Source organism: Polypterus senegalus, chromosome 2 (assembly GCF_016835505.1).
Source record: "Polypterus senegalus isolate Bchr_013 chromosome 2, ASM1683550v1, whole genome shotgun sequence".
In the NCBI taxonomy this organism is placed as follows: Eukaryota; Metazoa; Chordata; class Cladistia; order Polypteriformes; family Polypteridae; genus Polypterus; species Polypterus senegalus.
The window spans coordinates 193850235-193868793 of record NC_053155.1 but is presented as its reverse complement, the minus strand read 5'-3'; the positions used below and the strand labels follow the sequence as shown (position 1 = coordinate 193868793).

Here is an 18559-nt window from a genome sequence, read left to right as displayed (position 1 = left end):
TACAACAACACTGGGCATCAAAATATACTAAGGAGGTTACTTATACATCGAACACTCTGATGACACAGATATCTAGTTAGTAGAACTTCTTTGAGAAAGAAGTGTTTGCTGCTGACGATAATTTACAAGAAGTTTGTCAAGGGCATCGCTGTTGTCTGTGTGAGCTGCTTCGCCCACACGTCAAAGAAAAGACAACTGTAATGAGACTGCCTGTCAGTGCTGTCAAAAAAAGCAGCCTGCATACTCTACTACTGAACAGATGAGGGGAGATTACAAAAAACAGCAAACACCTTTGGTTGTCAACACAGGTGGTTTCTAAAATAGTAAGATAAGTGTATGAAGCACTTACAATCCACTTGGGCCTTGTGTATATACCATTACCTGTAACTGTGGCCAAATTAGAGGAACTTGTAGCAGAGTTTCACAGGGACTTGTGTAGAAAGAAAGCAGCCATCCACAAATTCCAGGGATTATTTGAACAGAAAGGGGAGGTTTTCTCTACACAATCAAGCTACCTGTGATTGCAAGTGTTCATTAATTGATGTTGTAGTGAAATGGCTGGGTAGTGTTCATGACACCCGTATTTTCATAAATTCCAAACTGAACACATTTTTGAGAGAGAAAAAAAGGGGCAATGGACATAATCTTAAATGACATTCTCTTTGTTATCTATGCATGTTTCGTTCTCTTGACATCAGATTTTTGTGCTTTCATGTGGAAGGAGATTTTTTTAAAAAACTGTGCACGTGTGAATGGAAATTATTATTTTTTTTAAACAAAGGAGAAAAACTCCAGTTTCAAAAAAATACCTGGGTACGTGTGGCTGAGGCCTACAACTGAGACAGCTTCCCTATGAAAAGCAACTCCATTTAAAGTGCACACCTTCCCAAATACTCCAGCACTCCTGACAGTGCTGCCACAGATTCATTTAAACAAGCTTGTTTACTGAACCACCATATAAAGAAACACTGCACTACAGCAGCCTAATGAGATCTATGTTTTCACTCTTCATCACCACCAAGATGATGCCCCATAAAGGCAAGCACTAATGCCTGCTTGGGTTCTGATTTATTTGTTCCCAAAATATGAATCTATCATTTTTCTTGAAACCTAACGGCTTAAAAGATGCATTCATATTCCGAAGACATTTCATACCAACCTATACATGGTCTATTGCATGCTTTCACTCTTTGCTCAGGATCCTGTTCTTGTATATTGGCTAAGTTACTCCTAGATTCTAATATTAAATACTAGATTTCGGTGGTCTCCTTAGTACAGATAGAAGGGACTCAAACAACAGATAACCTTTGCCCTCTATGCTTGAGCTAAACTACATGGGAGTTCAGATCATCACAAACTGTATCCATGCATACACCAACATGGGATAAAATATTTTGTGAACAAACTTAAAACTTACATTTTAATGATTTTGCATTCCTGGGCACTTTTATTCAATTTTAAATCTTAATTTCATATTGCATCTATTCCATCTTACAATTGTCTGTTTCATTTATTAATTAGGATTACTACTTCCTGCTTTACACAAAATGTTATTTTGGACACTTTTTTAACCCAATTTTAATTGTGAGATATAAAAAGTAGGTCAACATCTTTTTTTGTCCTTATTTTGATGTTGTATTGGATTGTAAAGAGATTTTCATAAAAAAAGAATGTCAACATATTTTTTAGTGCTGATTTTGGTGTTGAATTGCACTATAAATAGATTTTCCCTTTCCATGAAAAATGAGTAAATAAAAAAAATCTTTTCTATAAATTCATAATATATTCATTGGCAATCCCAAACCGGACCTTGTGGCTATGTGAATGAGTGTGATCTGTCCACAGCTGTTTACTAAACTGGCCTGTCCAAGGCTGACACCAGAATACTAACTCTATTTAGTTAAGGTAAAATATTTTTTCCGTATTTAGAAATCAATCCAGGTGGTTCATTGTGTGGCGAGTGCAGTAACATGCATACTCTGAACTTCTCTCCCTCTCTGTAGATATGTGTGTGTGTGTGTGTGTGTGTATATATATATATATTTATAAATAATAGCAAAATACCCGCGCTTCGCAGCGGAGAAGAAGTGTGTTAAAGAAGTTATGAAAAAGAAAAGGAAACATTTAAAAATAACGTAACATTTGCTTTCTATTCGTTTGCATAAGCAGAGCGCTAGCGTGTCTATAAACGTAATTTAAAGTTACGGTTTACACCGTGCTTTGCTTCCGCAGAAGCTGCACTTATGAATAAGCTTGTATGCGTCACTCGCATCATATTCTTTTGCTGCCTTCTCAATTGTGTAATGCGTTTTTTGATCAGTGCTCTTTGGAGCTCTTCCTTGTTCTGTACGTACTGCGTTCACAGTCAGTTAACGTAAGCCGCTCTCTTGTGTGATCTTGAGATGTCCGTGGCTTTATTCAATGTTAGCTAAGACCCGGCACTTAAAAGTTTATCTCGCACTTTCGCTAAGTTTGTGCTAAACACTAGACCATCTCATCTTCGTTTGCATAAGCACAGTCCTTCACCCACGAATATTTACCTTATATGGGCAGGCACTCAATTATGTGGGAGGCGTGATGATGCAGGACGCAACTCCGCCTCACACAGCAACCGAGCTGTAGGCTATGGCCGTATATATGGTCGAAAGTAGGTTCCAGTTATGACCTTTACGCGTAGAATTTCAAAATGAAACCTGCCTAACTTTTGTAAGTAAGCTGTAAGGCATGAGCCTGCCAAATTTCAGCCATCCACCTACATGGGAAGTTGGAGAATTAGTGATGAGTGAGTGAGTGAGTCAGTCAGTCAGTGAGGGTTTTGCCTTTTATTAGGCACACTAATAAAAGGCAAAGCCCTCACTGACTCACTCACGGACTCATTCTCCAACTTCCCGTGTAGGTAGAAGGTTGAAATTTGGCAGGCTCATTCCTTACAGCTTACTTACAAAAGTTGGGCAGGTTTCATTTCGAAATTCTATGCGTAATGGTCATAACTGGAACCTATTTTTCTCCATATGCTGTAATGGATGTTAGCTCGATGGCCGTGGGGGAAGGAGCTGCGTGTGACATCATCACGCCTCCCACGTAATCACGTGAACTGACTGTGACCGCAGTACGTAGAAAAGAAGGAAGAGGTCCCAAAGAGCGCTGAAGAAAAACGCCGAACACTTTATTCGCGAGATACAAGTTTAATGAGATGACACGAGGTATAAACAAAACTTTGGATCACTTTGTAATGGAGTTAAAATTGCTGTAGCAAGAAACTTTTAAGTAGCTAACATTAAATAAAGTCGTGGACATCGCAACATCACACAAAAGAGCAGCTCACGTGAACTGACTGAACGCAGTACGAGTGATCACTTCCATGCATCAAACCTGTTCAAAAAATGCATTACACAATTGACAAGGTAGGAAAAGAATATGCTCCGAGTTGAGCTCCACAGCTAACGCGGTCGTGTGGAAGCAACTTCGTCACGCTGCAACCAAATACTCACAGAAAAATCCACAAGTTAATACACACGCTGTCTCTAGAGTTTCTCCACACTCAATGTATTCCTCGCATCCCCTTTATACCCTCTGATCTCCCATTTCAATTCAGATGCCTCCAATTTCCAGTAAGGCCCTGCTGTGCGATGACAAGTAATAAGTCTCAGGGACAGACCCTACAAAACAATGCCATTGATTTCAGGTAAGATTGCTTTCCTCCTGAACAACTATACGTTGCATTCTCAAGAGTGAGCTCGTGCAGTTTCATCATATTACAATCGGAGTGCAGCCAGAAACTTTTAAGTGCCGGGTCTTAGCTAACATTAAATAAAGCCGTGGACATCGCAACATCACACAAGAGAGCAGCTCACGTGAACTGACTGAACACAGTACGAGTGATCACTTCCATGCATCAAACCTGTTCAAAAAACGCATTACACAGTTGACGAGGTGATGGCTTTATATGTCGTTCGTTTATAAAACGGCGGAGAAGCTGTGTAAAGGCTATTTCACTAAAAAAAACAGCGGAGAGTCTTATATGAGCAGGCAGTCAGCTAAAGAAGGGAATCAATAAATATCTATAATCGTAATAAACGAACAAAAAATAACGTACAAGCCGCGGATTAAATAAAGAAAATGGGTACCTAAACAGTAAAGTAAGTCTCGAAAACTATAAGAATCATAATAAATGAACAATAAAACAGTACAGAACCGCGAAGCAAGGAGAAACGATGGCCTTATATGGCGTTCAAAGCTGTGTGAAGGCAGCTACACAAAAAAACAGCAGAGCGCCACACTCTGAATGTATTCCTGGCATCACCGTTATACCCTCTGATCTCCCATTTCAATTCAAATGCCTCAAATTTCCAGTAAGGCTCTGCTCCGCGATGACAATTAATAAGTCTCAGGCACACACCCTACAAAAGATTGCCATTGATTTAAGCCAGATTGCTTTTCTCCTGGACAACTATACGTTGCATTCTCAAAAGTAATCTCAGTGCACAGCTTGGTCATATTAAAACCGGACTGCTGAACTGACAAAGTGGTATTCAAAGAGATCCTTAACAGATAGTTATTGGTATATTTTCCCTCAGTTTAAAAAGGTTTTCTTTTCTTAATAAAAATTTAAAAGCAGTTCTTCGGCGCTGCGAAGCGTGGGGATTTTGCTATATACAGTATATATGTATGTATGTTTATATATAGATATATGTGTATATATAGATATATGTATATATATATATATATATATATATATATAGATATATGTATATGTATATGTATATGTGTATATATATATATATATATATATATATATATATATATATATATAAATATGTATGTGGATATATAGAGATATATATATATATATATACTAATACTATACTATATACTATATCAACTAATTCTCCAAGTTCCCGTGTGGGTAGAAGGCTGAAATTTGGCAGGCTCGTTCCTTACAGCTTACTTACAAAAGGTTGGGCAGGTTTCATTTGAAATTCGCGTAATGGTCATAACTGGAAGGTATTTTCTCCATTAACTGTAATGGAGTTGAGCTCGAAAGCCGCGGGGGCGGAGTTTCGTGTGACATCATCACGCCTCCCACGTAATCACGTGAACTGACTGTCAACGCAGTGTGTAGAAAACCAGGAAGACCTCCAAAAGCGCTTAAGAAAACATGCATTATATAATTAAGAGGCAGCGAAACAATAAGAAGCGGCGAGTGACATATACTACCATATTCATGAGTGCTGCTACCTCGGAAAGAAAGCAAAGTGTAAACCTAAACTTTAAATTAAGTTCATAGACAGGCTACCGCTGGCGTTTCACATGCCCACAGGTAATGTGGGATACAAGTTTAATGAGAGGACGCGGGATATAAGCAAGAGTTTTGATCACTTTGTAACTAAGTTAAAATTGTAGGTGAAGGGGTGTGCTTATGCAAATTCGAGACTGTGTTTGTGGGGATTGACAGTTAAAGCGGGTGAGGGAGTCACGTCATCATCTCCCCTCCCATTTACCTCATTTCGCTCTGAGCTGAGCTCGCGCTAACGCCGTCTTTCAAAGCAACTTCGTCACACTGCCACCAAATACTCACAGAAAAATCCACAAGTTAATACACACGCTGTCTCTAGAGTTTCTCCACACTGAATCCTCCAGGCACTACTTACAAAAGGTTACATTGACAATCGTGTTACGTTATTTTTAAAATCTTTCCTTTTCTTAGCACAAGCACAGCTGAGAAGCTTGATGCATGTGCTCCATAGCGTTAAAAATAATGCATTTAATCACACTTTGCATTACAAGCAAAGGGCACTTTGTCAATGCATGATTTCCTGGTACACGATTACATTGATCAGTGCATCCCTATTCATTTTACCCTCGCACCACCTTAGTTTGAGAAGAAGTATGAAAAATATGAGGTTAACACAGAAAAACAGATCACCAATTCAAGCTTTATGAATAATCGATTAGCCATCAATAATTGTTTTGGTAAAGCCATACCGTAATCCTCCTTCCATTTTATAATTTTTCGCCACTAGCCATGATTAAATGAGCGGTAAAAAGTAAGAGCAAAGCGAGGGTGACTTATTTAGGCAGGCATATATATGACAGCAACACTCATGACAATGTCAATCATGTTACGTTATTATTAAAATGTTTCCTTTTCTTTTACATTACTTCTTTAACACACTACTTCTCCGCTGCTAGGCGGGTATTTTTTTATATATATATATATATATATATATGAATGACCTCCAAAGGGCTGAGACTTTTGATATCATGAGCGTGTCTGCAAAACTGGGGTCTCCTGCCCAGCAAAAGTCGAGCAGCCAGCTAGCGCATAGCTTTGAGGCGCTGACTGCGCTTCTGCCTTAAGTCAAAGTGAGCACTTTTAATTTTTTCATCCTGCTATAGCCCAGACAAGTGCAAACACGGGACCCCTTTTCTACACCGGCAAACTAATATTAAGGAAATTCGCACTTTCTTTTGCACATATACGATTATGAGGTTGTCAGCTCGGATTATGAAGACACGCACATGAGTGGAGGACTGACAGTGCCATCACAGCCGATTAATGGCAGGGGCGTCTCACCAGTCTACACAAGACCCACCCCAAGACTGTCCCCAAAAGGCGATCATAACGTCAGTGAACACATCTCTCTATACTATATAAAAGAAAAGGCAACTTTCCTTTCTTTACACCTTTTTTCCCAAACCAAAGACATTCTCTCTTAACACTGCAGAGGACACAAAACTAATTTTCTTTAATTGCTGGTAATGCGGTAAGGCACATTACCAGAGGCACAAATTTGAGCGTTCACATAGAAAATGTAATTTCTATACCACAGCCGTCGTCTAGCGCCTTTCAAAAGGGATCTACTACCGAGAGATGATCCATATACATTTTAGCTGCTGTTAGTTACTTACCTGTTGTGTTACACAGTCTTTAAAATGTAGTTTACCATAACCACTCCAGTAGTGCTCAATGTACCTGTACTTCTTAAAAGCGTTAATGTTTTACTGTTTAATAACTTATAGACTATATTTTATTATTTTTCCCTTGCACTCAGTGACAAAAGCTACACACACACACATAGACACATACATATATACACATATATATATATACCTGTGTGTATGTTTGTATGTATATACACTGTGTGCACAATTATTAGGCAAGTGAGTATTTTGACCATATCATCATTTTTAATGCGTATATTCCAACTCCAAGCTGTATTAACTTGAATGCTTATTGGATTTAAGCACGTCAGGTGATGTGTATTTGTGTAATGAGGGAGGGTGTGGCCTAAGGAGATCAACACCCTATATCAAGGTGTGCAGAATTATTAGGCAGCTAGTTTTCCTCAGGCAAAATGGGCCAAAAAGAGATTTAACTGACTCTGAAAAGTCAAAAATTGTAAAAGTCTTTCAGAGGGATGCAGCACTTTTGGAATTGCTAAGATATTGGTGTGTGATCACAGAACCATCAAACATTTTGTTGCAAATAGTCAACAGGGTCGCAAGAAACGTGTTGAGAACAAAAGATGCAAATTAGCTGCCAAAGATTTGAGAAGAATCAAGCGTGAAGCTACCAGGAACCCATTATCCTCCAGTACTTTCATATTCCAGAGCTGCAACCTACCTGGAGTGCCCAGAAGTACAAGGTGTTCAGTGCTCAAAGACATGGCCAAGGTAAGGAGGGCTGAAACCCAACCACCACTGAACAAGAAACATAAGTTGAAACGTCAAAACTGGGCCAAGAAATATCTGAAGACAGATTTTTTCAAAGGTTTTATGGACCGATGAGATGAGAGTGACTCTTGATGGACCAGATGGATGGACCTGTGGATCAGTAATGGGCACAGAGCTCCACTCCAACGTGGAGGTGGGGTACTGGTATGAGCTGGTATTTTTAAAGATGAGCTAGTTGGACCTTTTGCATTGAAGATGAACTCAAAATCAACTCCCAAACCTACTGCCAGTTTTTCGAAGACACTTTCTTCAAACAGTGATACAGGAAAAAGACCATGATTTTTATGCAGGCCAATGCTCCATCACTTGCATCGAAGTTCTCCACTGCGTAGCCAGCCAGTAAAGGGCTTAAAGATGAAGGAATAATGACATGGCCCCCCTTCCTCATCTGACCTAAACCCTATCGAGAACTTGTGGGCACTTCTTAAACGCTAGATTTACGGGGGAGAAAAACAATACACCTCTCTGAAGAGTGTCTGGGAGGCTGTAGTCACTGCTCCACAAAAAGCTGATCGTCAACAGATCAAGAAACTGACAGACTCCATGAATGGAAAGGCTTATGACTGTTATTGGAAAGAAGGGCGGCTATATTGGTCATTCATTGATTGATTTATTTTTTTTGAAATGTCAGAGATGTTTATTTGTAAATTTTGAGGTGTTTGTTTATTATTCTCACTATAAGAGATGAAAATAAACAAGGGAGATGGGAAAATTTTCATTTTTCCTTTAGTTGCATAATAAATCTGCACAATAATAGTTGCCAAATAATTGTGCGCACATATGTATTCCCCTGATGATGTTCACACTCACATTTCCGTTGTGAAACATTCAGGCTTTCCGGTTTATTAACATTTTGGATTGACTGATAGCACTGTGTTTGTTCCATATTAAAATTAATCCTCAAAAATACAACTTGCCTAATAATTCTGCACTCCCTGTATATGTGCATGGAGGAGATTCTAGGAGACAAGCAGTTACTCTAGGAGAGCTGGAGAGGGCCATAGAAGGTCCATAACCCATCAGCAGGACCAGTATCTGCTCCTTTGGGCATGAAGGAACAGGATGAGCACTGCCAGAACCCTACAAAATGACCTCCAGCAGGCCACTGGTGTGAATGTCTCTGACCAAACAACCAGAAAGACTTCATGAGGGTGACCCAAGTGCCCCATGTTCTCTAATGGGACCTGAGCTCACTGCCCAGCAGCATGCAGCTCGATTGGCATTCGCCATAGAATACCAGAATTGGCAGATGCACCACTGGTGCCCTGTGCTTTACAGATGAGAGCAGGTTTACCCTGAGCACGTGACAGAAGTGAAAGGGTCTGGAGAAGCCATGGAGAACATTATGCTGCCTGTAACATCATTCAGCATGAGCAGTTTGGTGGTGGGTTAATGATTGTCTGGGGAGGCATATCCATGGAGGGTTACACAGACCGCTACAGGCTTGACAAAGGCACCTTGGCTGCCATTAGGTATCAGGATGAAATCCTTGGACCCATTGTCAGACCCTATGCTGGTACAGTGGCTCCTGGTGCACGACAATTCCTGACCTCATGTGGTGAGAGTATGCAGGCAGTTACTGGAGGATGAAGGAATTGATACCATTGACTGGCCACCACACTTTCCTGACCTAAATCCAATAGAACACCTCTGGGACATTATGTTTTGGTCCATCCAATGCCACCAGGTTGCACCTCAGACTGTCCAGGAGCTCAGAGATGCCCTGGTCCAGATCTGGGAGGAGATCCCCAACAACACCATCTGTCATCTCATTAGAAGCATGCACCGATGTTGTCAGGCATGTATACAAGAACACAGGGGCCATACAAAGTGCTGCGTACAATTTTGAGTTCCTGCAATTAAATTTTGGCAAAATGGACTAGCCTGCCACATAATTTTTTCACTCTGATTTTTGGGGCGTCTTTGAATTCAGGGCTCTGTAGGTTGATCATTTTCATTTCCATCAAACGATGTGGCATCCTTTCGCTCCTAACACATTACCCAGTCTATATCAGTATAGATATCCAGGAGGATTTCTTTTCCCATTGAGATTTGATGTGTTTTCAAAGTGTTCCTTTAATTTTTTGAGCAGTTTATATATATATATATATATATATATATATATATATATATATATATATATATATATATATATATATATATATATATATATATAGCGACACTCATAACAGTGAGAAAACAATTACAACGACAATCATGTTACGTTATTTTCAAAATGTTTCCGTTTTGTTTCGCTTTCCTTCTTTAACACACTACTTCTCCGCTGCCAAGCGCGGGTATTTTGCTATATATATATATATATATATATATATATATATATATATATATATATAGATAGATATGAGAACAACACTATCAATGACAATGATTATCAATGACAAAACAATTACAATGACAAATTACAATGACAAAACAATTACATTAACAATCATGTTACATTATTTTTAAAATTTTTCCATTTCTTTTTCATACCTTCTTTAACACACTATTTCTCCGCTATGAGAAACACGGGTATTCTACTATATATATATATATATATATATATATATATATATATATATATATATATATATATATATATATATATATATATATATATATATATATATATACAGTAATCCCTCGCTATATCGCGCTTTGACTTTCGCGGATTTTAAATGTAAGCATATCTAAATATATATCATGGATTTTTCACTGATTCGCCGCTTTCTGTGGACAATGGGTTTTTTAATTTAGGTTACATGCTTCCTCAGTTTGATTGCCCAGTTGATTTCATACAAGGGATGCTATTGGCGGTTGGCTTAAAAGCTACCCAATCAGAGCATGTATTACATATTAACTAAAACTCCTGAATGCTATAAGATATGCTTCCCGCGTGGCGCTTGTTTGCTTCTCTCTATCTTTCTTACTCTCTCTGCCTGACGGAGGGGGTGTGAGCAGAGGGGCTGTTTGCACAGAGGACACGGACGCTCTTCTACAAAATGCCGCTTTATCAGGTGCTTCTGTATACTTAAAAGCATGTATTGGTTTTTTGATTGTTTGCTTTTCTTTGCAAGCGCTCTCTCTGACATTTTCTGCTCCTGACAGCGCTCCTTTAAAGATAAGATATATTTGCTTTCTTTTAATTGTGAGAAAGAACTGTCATCTCTCTGTCTTGTAATGGAGCACAGTTTAAACGTTTGACTAAAGGGTGTTATTTCATATCTAGAGGGCTCTAATAATGTTAACAGTGTGGGAGAGTTTATAAGGGCTTAAAATATATAAAAATAACCATACAAACATATGGTTTCTACTTCGTGGATTTTCACCTATCGCTGGGGGTCTGGAGCATAACCCCAGCGATCGAAGGATTACTGTATGTATGTGTATATATATATATATATATATATATATATATATATATATATATATATATATATATATATATATATATATATATATATACCAGCAACACTCGTGACAATGACAAAACATTTACATTGTCAATCATGTTACGTTATTATTAAAATGCTTCCTTTTCTTTTTACTTCTCCGCTGCCAAGCGCGGGTATTTTGCTATTATATATATATAAGCATAGGATAATCACTGAAAAAACTGTTACAGTAAAAACACACTGTAAAACATTACTAACAAATAGCAATGGCAACAAAGCCTTGTCCATTAATACAGCAATACAAAACTGTAGAACATTAAACACTTTTTCATATTACATTTAAAACATTAACACAACTGTGTATAAAAAAGCATGTAACACTAGAATTACCAAAGCCTACGAAAGAAATCGTAAACCTGTCCCACCTTAAATTCCTTTGCACCTCTCAGTCAGCATCTTTTGTCTTTTAAATGTGTCGATAAGCAGCAAGCAGCCTGCTATCACATCCCCCACCGCCACACAGTTTTCTCAGCTCAAGTCTGTTTACTTGTCTGTCAGTAGCTTAGAGCTGTCTAGAGAGAGAAGTCAAGCAAAATGACACCTTTTATAAATACTATATCATTATTTGGAATATATACATTGTATGTGTGTTCTGTGTCTAAAACAATCTATGTAAACACATTGTTAAAACAAACGTTTTTCATATTTTAGTAATAATTGACAAAATAGACATGAAGAGTATAATGTATGAAACCTGAAGTCCAAATATCAAATAAACACTTTCACAACGTTTCTGTTTAAACGATGTTTACATAGATTGTTGTAGACAAGGAACACACATGAAATGCATGTACTCCAAATAACGATATAGTATTTACAAAAGGTGTCATTTTGCTTGACTTCTCACGCTATACAACTGACACACAGGTAAACAGACTTGAGCTGAGAAAACTGTGTGGCGGTGGGGGGATGTGATAGCAGGCTGCTTGTCGACACATTTACAGGACAAAAGACGCTTACAGAAAGATGCAAAGGGATTTAAGGTGGGACGGATTTACGAGTTTTTTCGTAGGCATTGGTAATTCTAGTGTTAAAGTGATCAAAACAAAACTTGACAGCAACTATTGCAGTTTCCTCATAAAAGCCCTAAAACAGTAAACTGAAAGTACGTTTAAAATACTTACCTAAGAATCATTTTTAATCTAAATATTTCTAAATTTTTTACAGTTTCTTCTTGCCCTGGTACCCGTGAAGCTAAGTTTTTCAATGACTTGATTATCATAGACAAAGCATCATTTTTGGCTTCATTTTTTGCCTCTTTTTTTAACTCCTCATCTGTAAGATTTTCTAAAAACTGTGGAACCATTTCAATTATTGGGAGGAAGTATTTTTTCACTGTGTGCAATGTTAAGAATTCGTAACATTGCCCAAAAGGTCTGGGGGAAAAAAAAACAAAACAATGATGTTAATATAAGAATATAAAATAACTATACACAAAGAACATTCATTAAAAAGTGAAATGTATAAAATCAAATGTCTCATAGCATAGTAGAACAATGAACTTAGTACATAACAAACATAAAAATATAGTGTAAAAAAATGACAGCCATTACTTAATGTTTTGATTTTAACCAGAAATACAAAGTCTGAATTAGGAGCATAACATTTATTCATTTTCAGTCATTGCTTTTATGTGATCTTAAGAAAACCACAGCAAGTTATAGACAGTAAAAGTATTGGCATAGAAATACTGTCACACTCCCGGCAATTCAGGCTACATTCTACACAACTACATGTTCACTTAAGTACACAGAAAATTGTCTTCATTTTCGCAGATCATCCACACAATGCCAGTGTTATTAACCCAGAAAATAGAATTCAGAAAATTTTATCAAGAGGTATGCACTTCTGAAAACAGCTGTTCAGGATTGCAATGAGGAAGGGCGAAAACACAGACTTTAAAAAATGAACATTCGAATCACACACTAAGTGCACATTCTTATTAACTTCACTCTTCCCTGGTTGAATCATGTTTATTACAGCATTCCCTGATTGTTCACTATTCACAGAAGAAAACTCCAGTCAAAACAGAGAGCAGAAGAGTTGTTTCCATGGTGCTTGTTGTGTTGTGCTTTAGAGTAGGCAGGGATGTGAAACTGCAAATATGGACAGAGATCATTATCATAAAAGAAAAAATAAATGAAAAAGTATAAGTGTAGACCCAGCCTTGCCTATGGTGCACTATAAATGGTTTAATTTTATTACAAGATGTTAGTTATAAGAGTGGCCTCTTTTGTCTGTGAGAGTTAGCTGTCAAACAAAATGACAACAAGCAAACAATAAGATAAACTGGTGTCTACAAGGAAAGAACCGACTATGCAAACACAGGGAAATTTGTGTAACATCAGAGCCAGAACAGATGTCTGTTCAATATTTGCGAAAACTTGCTAAATATTCTGACTATACTGGACTAAAAATGGATGAATTCCACAGTGCAAAAAGAAGCTATTTTCAATATAGTGCGTTACTGCATTAATCAAGCTGGTGCTATCTATCCTAAGGCAAAAAGAAAGATGCTCACATTATGGGTGAAGAGGTGGTAGCTAGTTAAAAGAAATTAGTTTCATTATAATAAGTTCACAAATGTTAAGGCCTAGCAAGGAGTTTATCCCATAAAACCTGCATCTTTGTATAACATCATTCCAAAAAAACAAAAGTTGTCTTTTTACTTTACTTTAACATGGCCTTTTTATAACTTCATTTTAATCGTAATTTAACTTAATCCTGATACTCTGTATGTTCAATTCATCATAACAACTATTCATGGTGGCTCTAAAATCGGTACTGACCCCTACTCTCTTTTCTGTTTCTTTTTCCGGTTTCTTTGTGGTGGTGGCCTGCGCCACCTCCACCTACTCAAAGCTTCATGATGCTCCAACAATGATGGACGGATTAAAAGGAAGAAGTCTACGTGACCATCATCATCATCATCAAGCCCTTCCGTGAGAATCCTAAATCCAAAGAGGACTGTTTCATTTATGTTAGGTAGAATGCCCAGAGGGGACTGGGCGGTATCATGGTCTGGAATCCCTACAGATTTTATTTTTTCTCCAGCCGTCTGGAGTTTTTTTGTTTTTTCTGTCCCCCCTGGCCATTGAACCTTACTCTTATTCGATGTTAATGTTGATTTATTTTGTTTTATAATTATGTCTTTCATTTTTCTATTCTTTAATATGTAAAGCACTTTGAGCTACTGTTTGTATGAAAATGTGCTATATAAATAAATGTTGTTGTTGTTGTTGTTGTCTTTTAAGAAATGTGCATTATGAGGTTGAAAACTCCAGTCTGTATCTTGCATTAGAAACCTACTAAAGCTCTTAGTTTAACTATAATGCACTGCAATATTAAACAAGACTTAAAGGATGAACCTGATGGAAAGTCAAAGTTATGAAGTATGCAAATGTAAAAGTAAAGTCTTAAAAGTAAGAAGTAGAAACATTTTAGAACTGAATATGGAATGGAAGGTTTAAAACTTGAAAGTTGTGCTGGGAGGTTTACTGGTTCATACCGAAAACCATTTTTTATTTTTGTTATGATATGGATTTTTCTTATAGTGCAACACTGGCTTAAATAGCCTAAACAACGTTCAGAACATATGCAGCAGGAAATTGTTTAAGGAGGGACCTTTTTCACTGCTACACCACGAAATACGCATGCAACGGATAACATGCGTTAGTTGAGGTACTGAATAGTGAAAATGGACAGACAACATTCCGAAACTGAAGCTGTAGCAGACATGATGACACAGAAGAACTTTTGCCAAAAAAAGGAGCCGTGTCTGTTGACTGAAGATACTTTGGTATTAAAAGGTCGGATGTCGACCAAACAACTATTTACTGCAAATGTTGTCAAGCTAAAGTTGTCGCCGGAGGCGGCAACAGGAGCAATTTGCTACACCTCCTTAGCCGCAAAAATGATTTGGAGTACTAGTGTTTTGGACACAGGCTTCACACACCCATAGGTATGTAATAGTTGTAGTAAAAACATACCATAGGATAAGAAATGTACAATGAATGTGTGTATAATCAGTTTTTTGTTATTTTATTATCAGTCAGTACAGGTAGTCCCCTATTTACGATGGTTCAACTTAGATTTTTCGAAGTTACGAAATCAAAAGGGAGACAATTTATATAAAATTGTGTAAAATATAAATTTTCAAGTTGGTGCAGCAAGCGAACGTTTCTCTGGGCAGAGCGATGCAGTATGATACTTTGCCAGAAACTCCCACGTTGTGAGATGCCTCAGTCTAGCTAGCGATCGATAAGAGATCAGTGATCTTGTTGTTACAGCGCTTTGATATGCTTTTGCTAGAAGGAAAGTTAGCTTTGCTGATTTGACCTTGATTCCCTTTGCGTGTGTGAATAGCGAAGAGCAAACAGCTTCTAAAATGGCATGAGGAGAGATACCAAAGTGAATACTGAAAGCAAAATAATCTGGGAGTGACTTTTTCCATATTATCACTGAAACCGACTCTGACTTGTCGGACTCAGATTTTGATGCAACTGATCTCAAGATGGAGATTGAAAACGAAAATGAGGTACTGGCATCAACTGATCGTGGTGCTGAACACATTCCTGTAGCTGATGCACCCATGCCAACGTTCACTTGGGATGACCGACACTTACGATGACACAAGGTACAAACCATAGTGAATCTCACTGCAACGGTCACCCCTGGGCTCCTGTCTCACAAAGACAGCCAGGGAGCCAATCTACCATGCACTCCTTCAGGCCTAGCTTGAAGCAAGGGTCATATCAATACAATTTGCCTTAAGGATGGTTCAATTGTTAAAGATGTTAACACCAAGTTGAACTTCTTTTATTTTATTTTTATTTATTGAATGCTGTGTAATGTACCTGGGGTTGAAGCCTTGAAGAAACAGAATTATTACTGGAAGTTGCACTATTTATTTTAATTTTATTATTTACTAGCAAAATACCCGCGCTTCGCAGCGGAGAAGTAGTGTGTTAAAGAAGCAATGAAAAGAAAAGGAAACATTTTGAAAATAACGTAACCTGATTGTCAATGTAATTGTTTTGTCACTGTTGTGAGTGATGAGTGTTAGTTGTCATATATATATATATATATATATATATATATATATATATTATACACACACACATAAACATATATATATACATATCTATACATATACACATATATACATACATATATATCTATATATATATATATATACACACACATATATACACACATATACATACATACACACACATATCTACATATATACACACACAGCTATTTCAGTATCAGTGCAATATGCTGTTTGTTAAACGATTGACTCCCGCTCTTATGTGCAATAACAAATCAAATCATTCAGTTGTCTTTGCTCATATGTCATTTTAGAGCTGGACGCCTGGCATCTTTTTTGGCCACAAGTTCGTTTCTGTTTGGTGTGAGGTTCTGTGTTGTGGAGATTCTCAGGATGGATTGCAGGTGCTCATCAGTGAGGCGACTCCTGTGTGCTGTTTTGTTAGTCTTTATCACTGAGAAGAGCTTCTCAAACAGATATGTGCTACCAAACATGCACAAGGTTCGAGCCACATGTAGACGGACTTTTTTTGTTCTTCAAAGTCACCAAAGCGCCGTGCAAACTCAGTGCGCAATAACTATAGTAAGCGGTAAGTGTTCGGCAAGGCAGCTGAAGCGCTGCATTATGGGATCTGTAGTTTATTGTGTTACCAGCGCTTCATATACCCGGGCTTTAATAACAATAATACAGTATATAAAATGATCTCGCGGGCTGGATATAATTACACACCGGGCCGGATGTGGCCCGCGCCCTTGAGTTTGACACATATGGACTAAATAGAACTTGAAAAGATATATTTTTCAAATGTGATCACGCAATTCAGATACAGTTGACGCCAAGACTACAGCCTGCATGCCTCAATAAGTCATCCTTCCCTCGCTCTTACTTTTTTACCGTTCATCTAATGAATACACTGAGTATGGCTTTACCAAAACAATCATTGATGGCGAATAAAGTATCCATTATTCGAGTATGTAGATCGGGTTATATATATATATATATATATATATATATATATATATATATATATATATATATATATACCCGCGTATCGCAGCGGAGAAGTAGTGTGTTAAAAAAGCTATGAAAAAGAAAAGGGAACATTTTAAAAATAACGTAACATGACTGTCAATATACAGTATTTGTTTTGTGAGTGTTACTGAGTGTTGCTGTCATCAAGGATTTGATTATCATTATTTCTTTCAATCAGGTTCGTGATTTGTAGGATGTGTTGTGTTCAAGTTACATTCCGTGTTTGTCAATCGTTGTAAAGATGACAGGTTTCATTCATCGATTCGTTTCTTACTGCATCAATAAACAGCTGTCTTCTTCTTTATCTGAGACCTGACACACTGCATGCACGGTTTTTTTTACACTGTCTTCCTTTAGCGGGACATTGACTTTTTCCAACGTGTGCTTTGTTTTGGATTTATGAATATGCTTGTATGTATGAGACGCTTCATATTTTTTGCTGCCTTTTCAATTGTGTAATTCGGTTTTTGTTCAGCGCTCTTTGGAACTGTTGCTTTTTATCTGTGCACTGCGTCAGTTCACGTGAGCATTTCGTGTACATGCATCGAAGTTTCCCAGCTGTGCTGGTGCCATCTCTCGCTATGTCCATGGCTGTATTTAATGTTACCTTAGTCCTGGCACTTAAAACTTTCTCTCGCAGTTTCGCTGAGTTTGTACCAAACACCACCCTGACCATCTCATCTTCCTCTGCATAAGCACAGTCCTTAACCCGTGAATATTTAGTGGAGTTTGCTATTGGATTGCCGCTGACGGACGGCCTTATATGGGCAGGCACTAAATTACAAACGCCAGCGGCAGCCTGTCTATGAACTTAATTTAAAGTGTAGGTTTACATCGTGCTTTGTTTCCGAAGTAGCAGAAGTCATGAATATGGTTGTATATGTCACCGCCGCTTCTTATTGTTTCGCTGCCTTCTCAATTATATAATGCATGTTTTCTTCAGCGCTTTTTAGGTCTTCCTGGTTTTCTATGTACTGCGTGATTACGTGGGAGGCGTGATGATGTCACACGAAACTCCCCCACGGCGTTCAAGCTCATCTCCATTACAGTAAATGGAGAAAACTGCTTCCAGTTATGACCATTACGCGTAGAATTTCGATATAAAACCTGCCCAACTTTTGTAAGGAAGCTGTAAGGAATGAACCTGCCAAATTTCAGCCTTCCACCCACACGGGAAGTTGGAGAATTAGTGATGAGTCAGTGAGTGAGTGAGTGAGTGAGTGAGTGAGTGGTGAGTGAGTGAGTGAGTGAGTGAGTGAGGGCTTTGCCTTTCTACTTTTAT

General features: G+C 37.9%; 1 protein-coding gene across 3 annotated transcripts in view; it reads right to left on the bottom strand.

The window, feature by feature from the left end:
- Positions 1–18559, bottom strand: part of LOC120523630 (probable ubiquitin carboxyl-terminal hydrolase FAF-X) — a 377796-nt gene that overhangs the window by 210996 nt on the left and 148241 nt on the right. For all 3 annotated transcript variants that reach the window (XM_039745106.1, XM_039745107.1, XM_039745108.1), the window contains exon 8: positions 12317–12568. In XM_039745106.1, coding sequence (XP_039601040.1) covers positions 12317–12568 — 252 coding nt within the window. The remainder of the gene's footprint in view (positions 1–12316; positions 12569–18559) is intronic.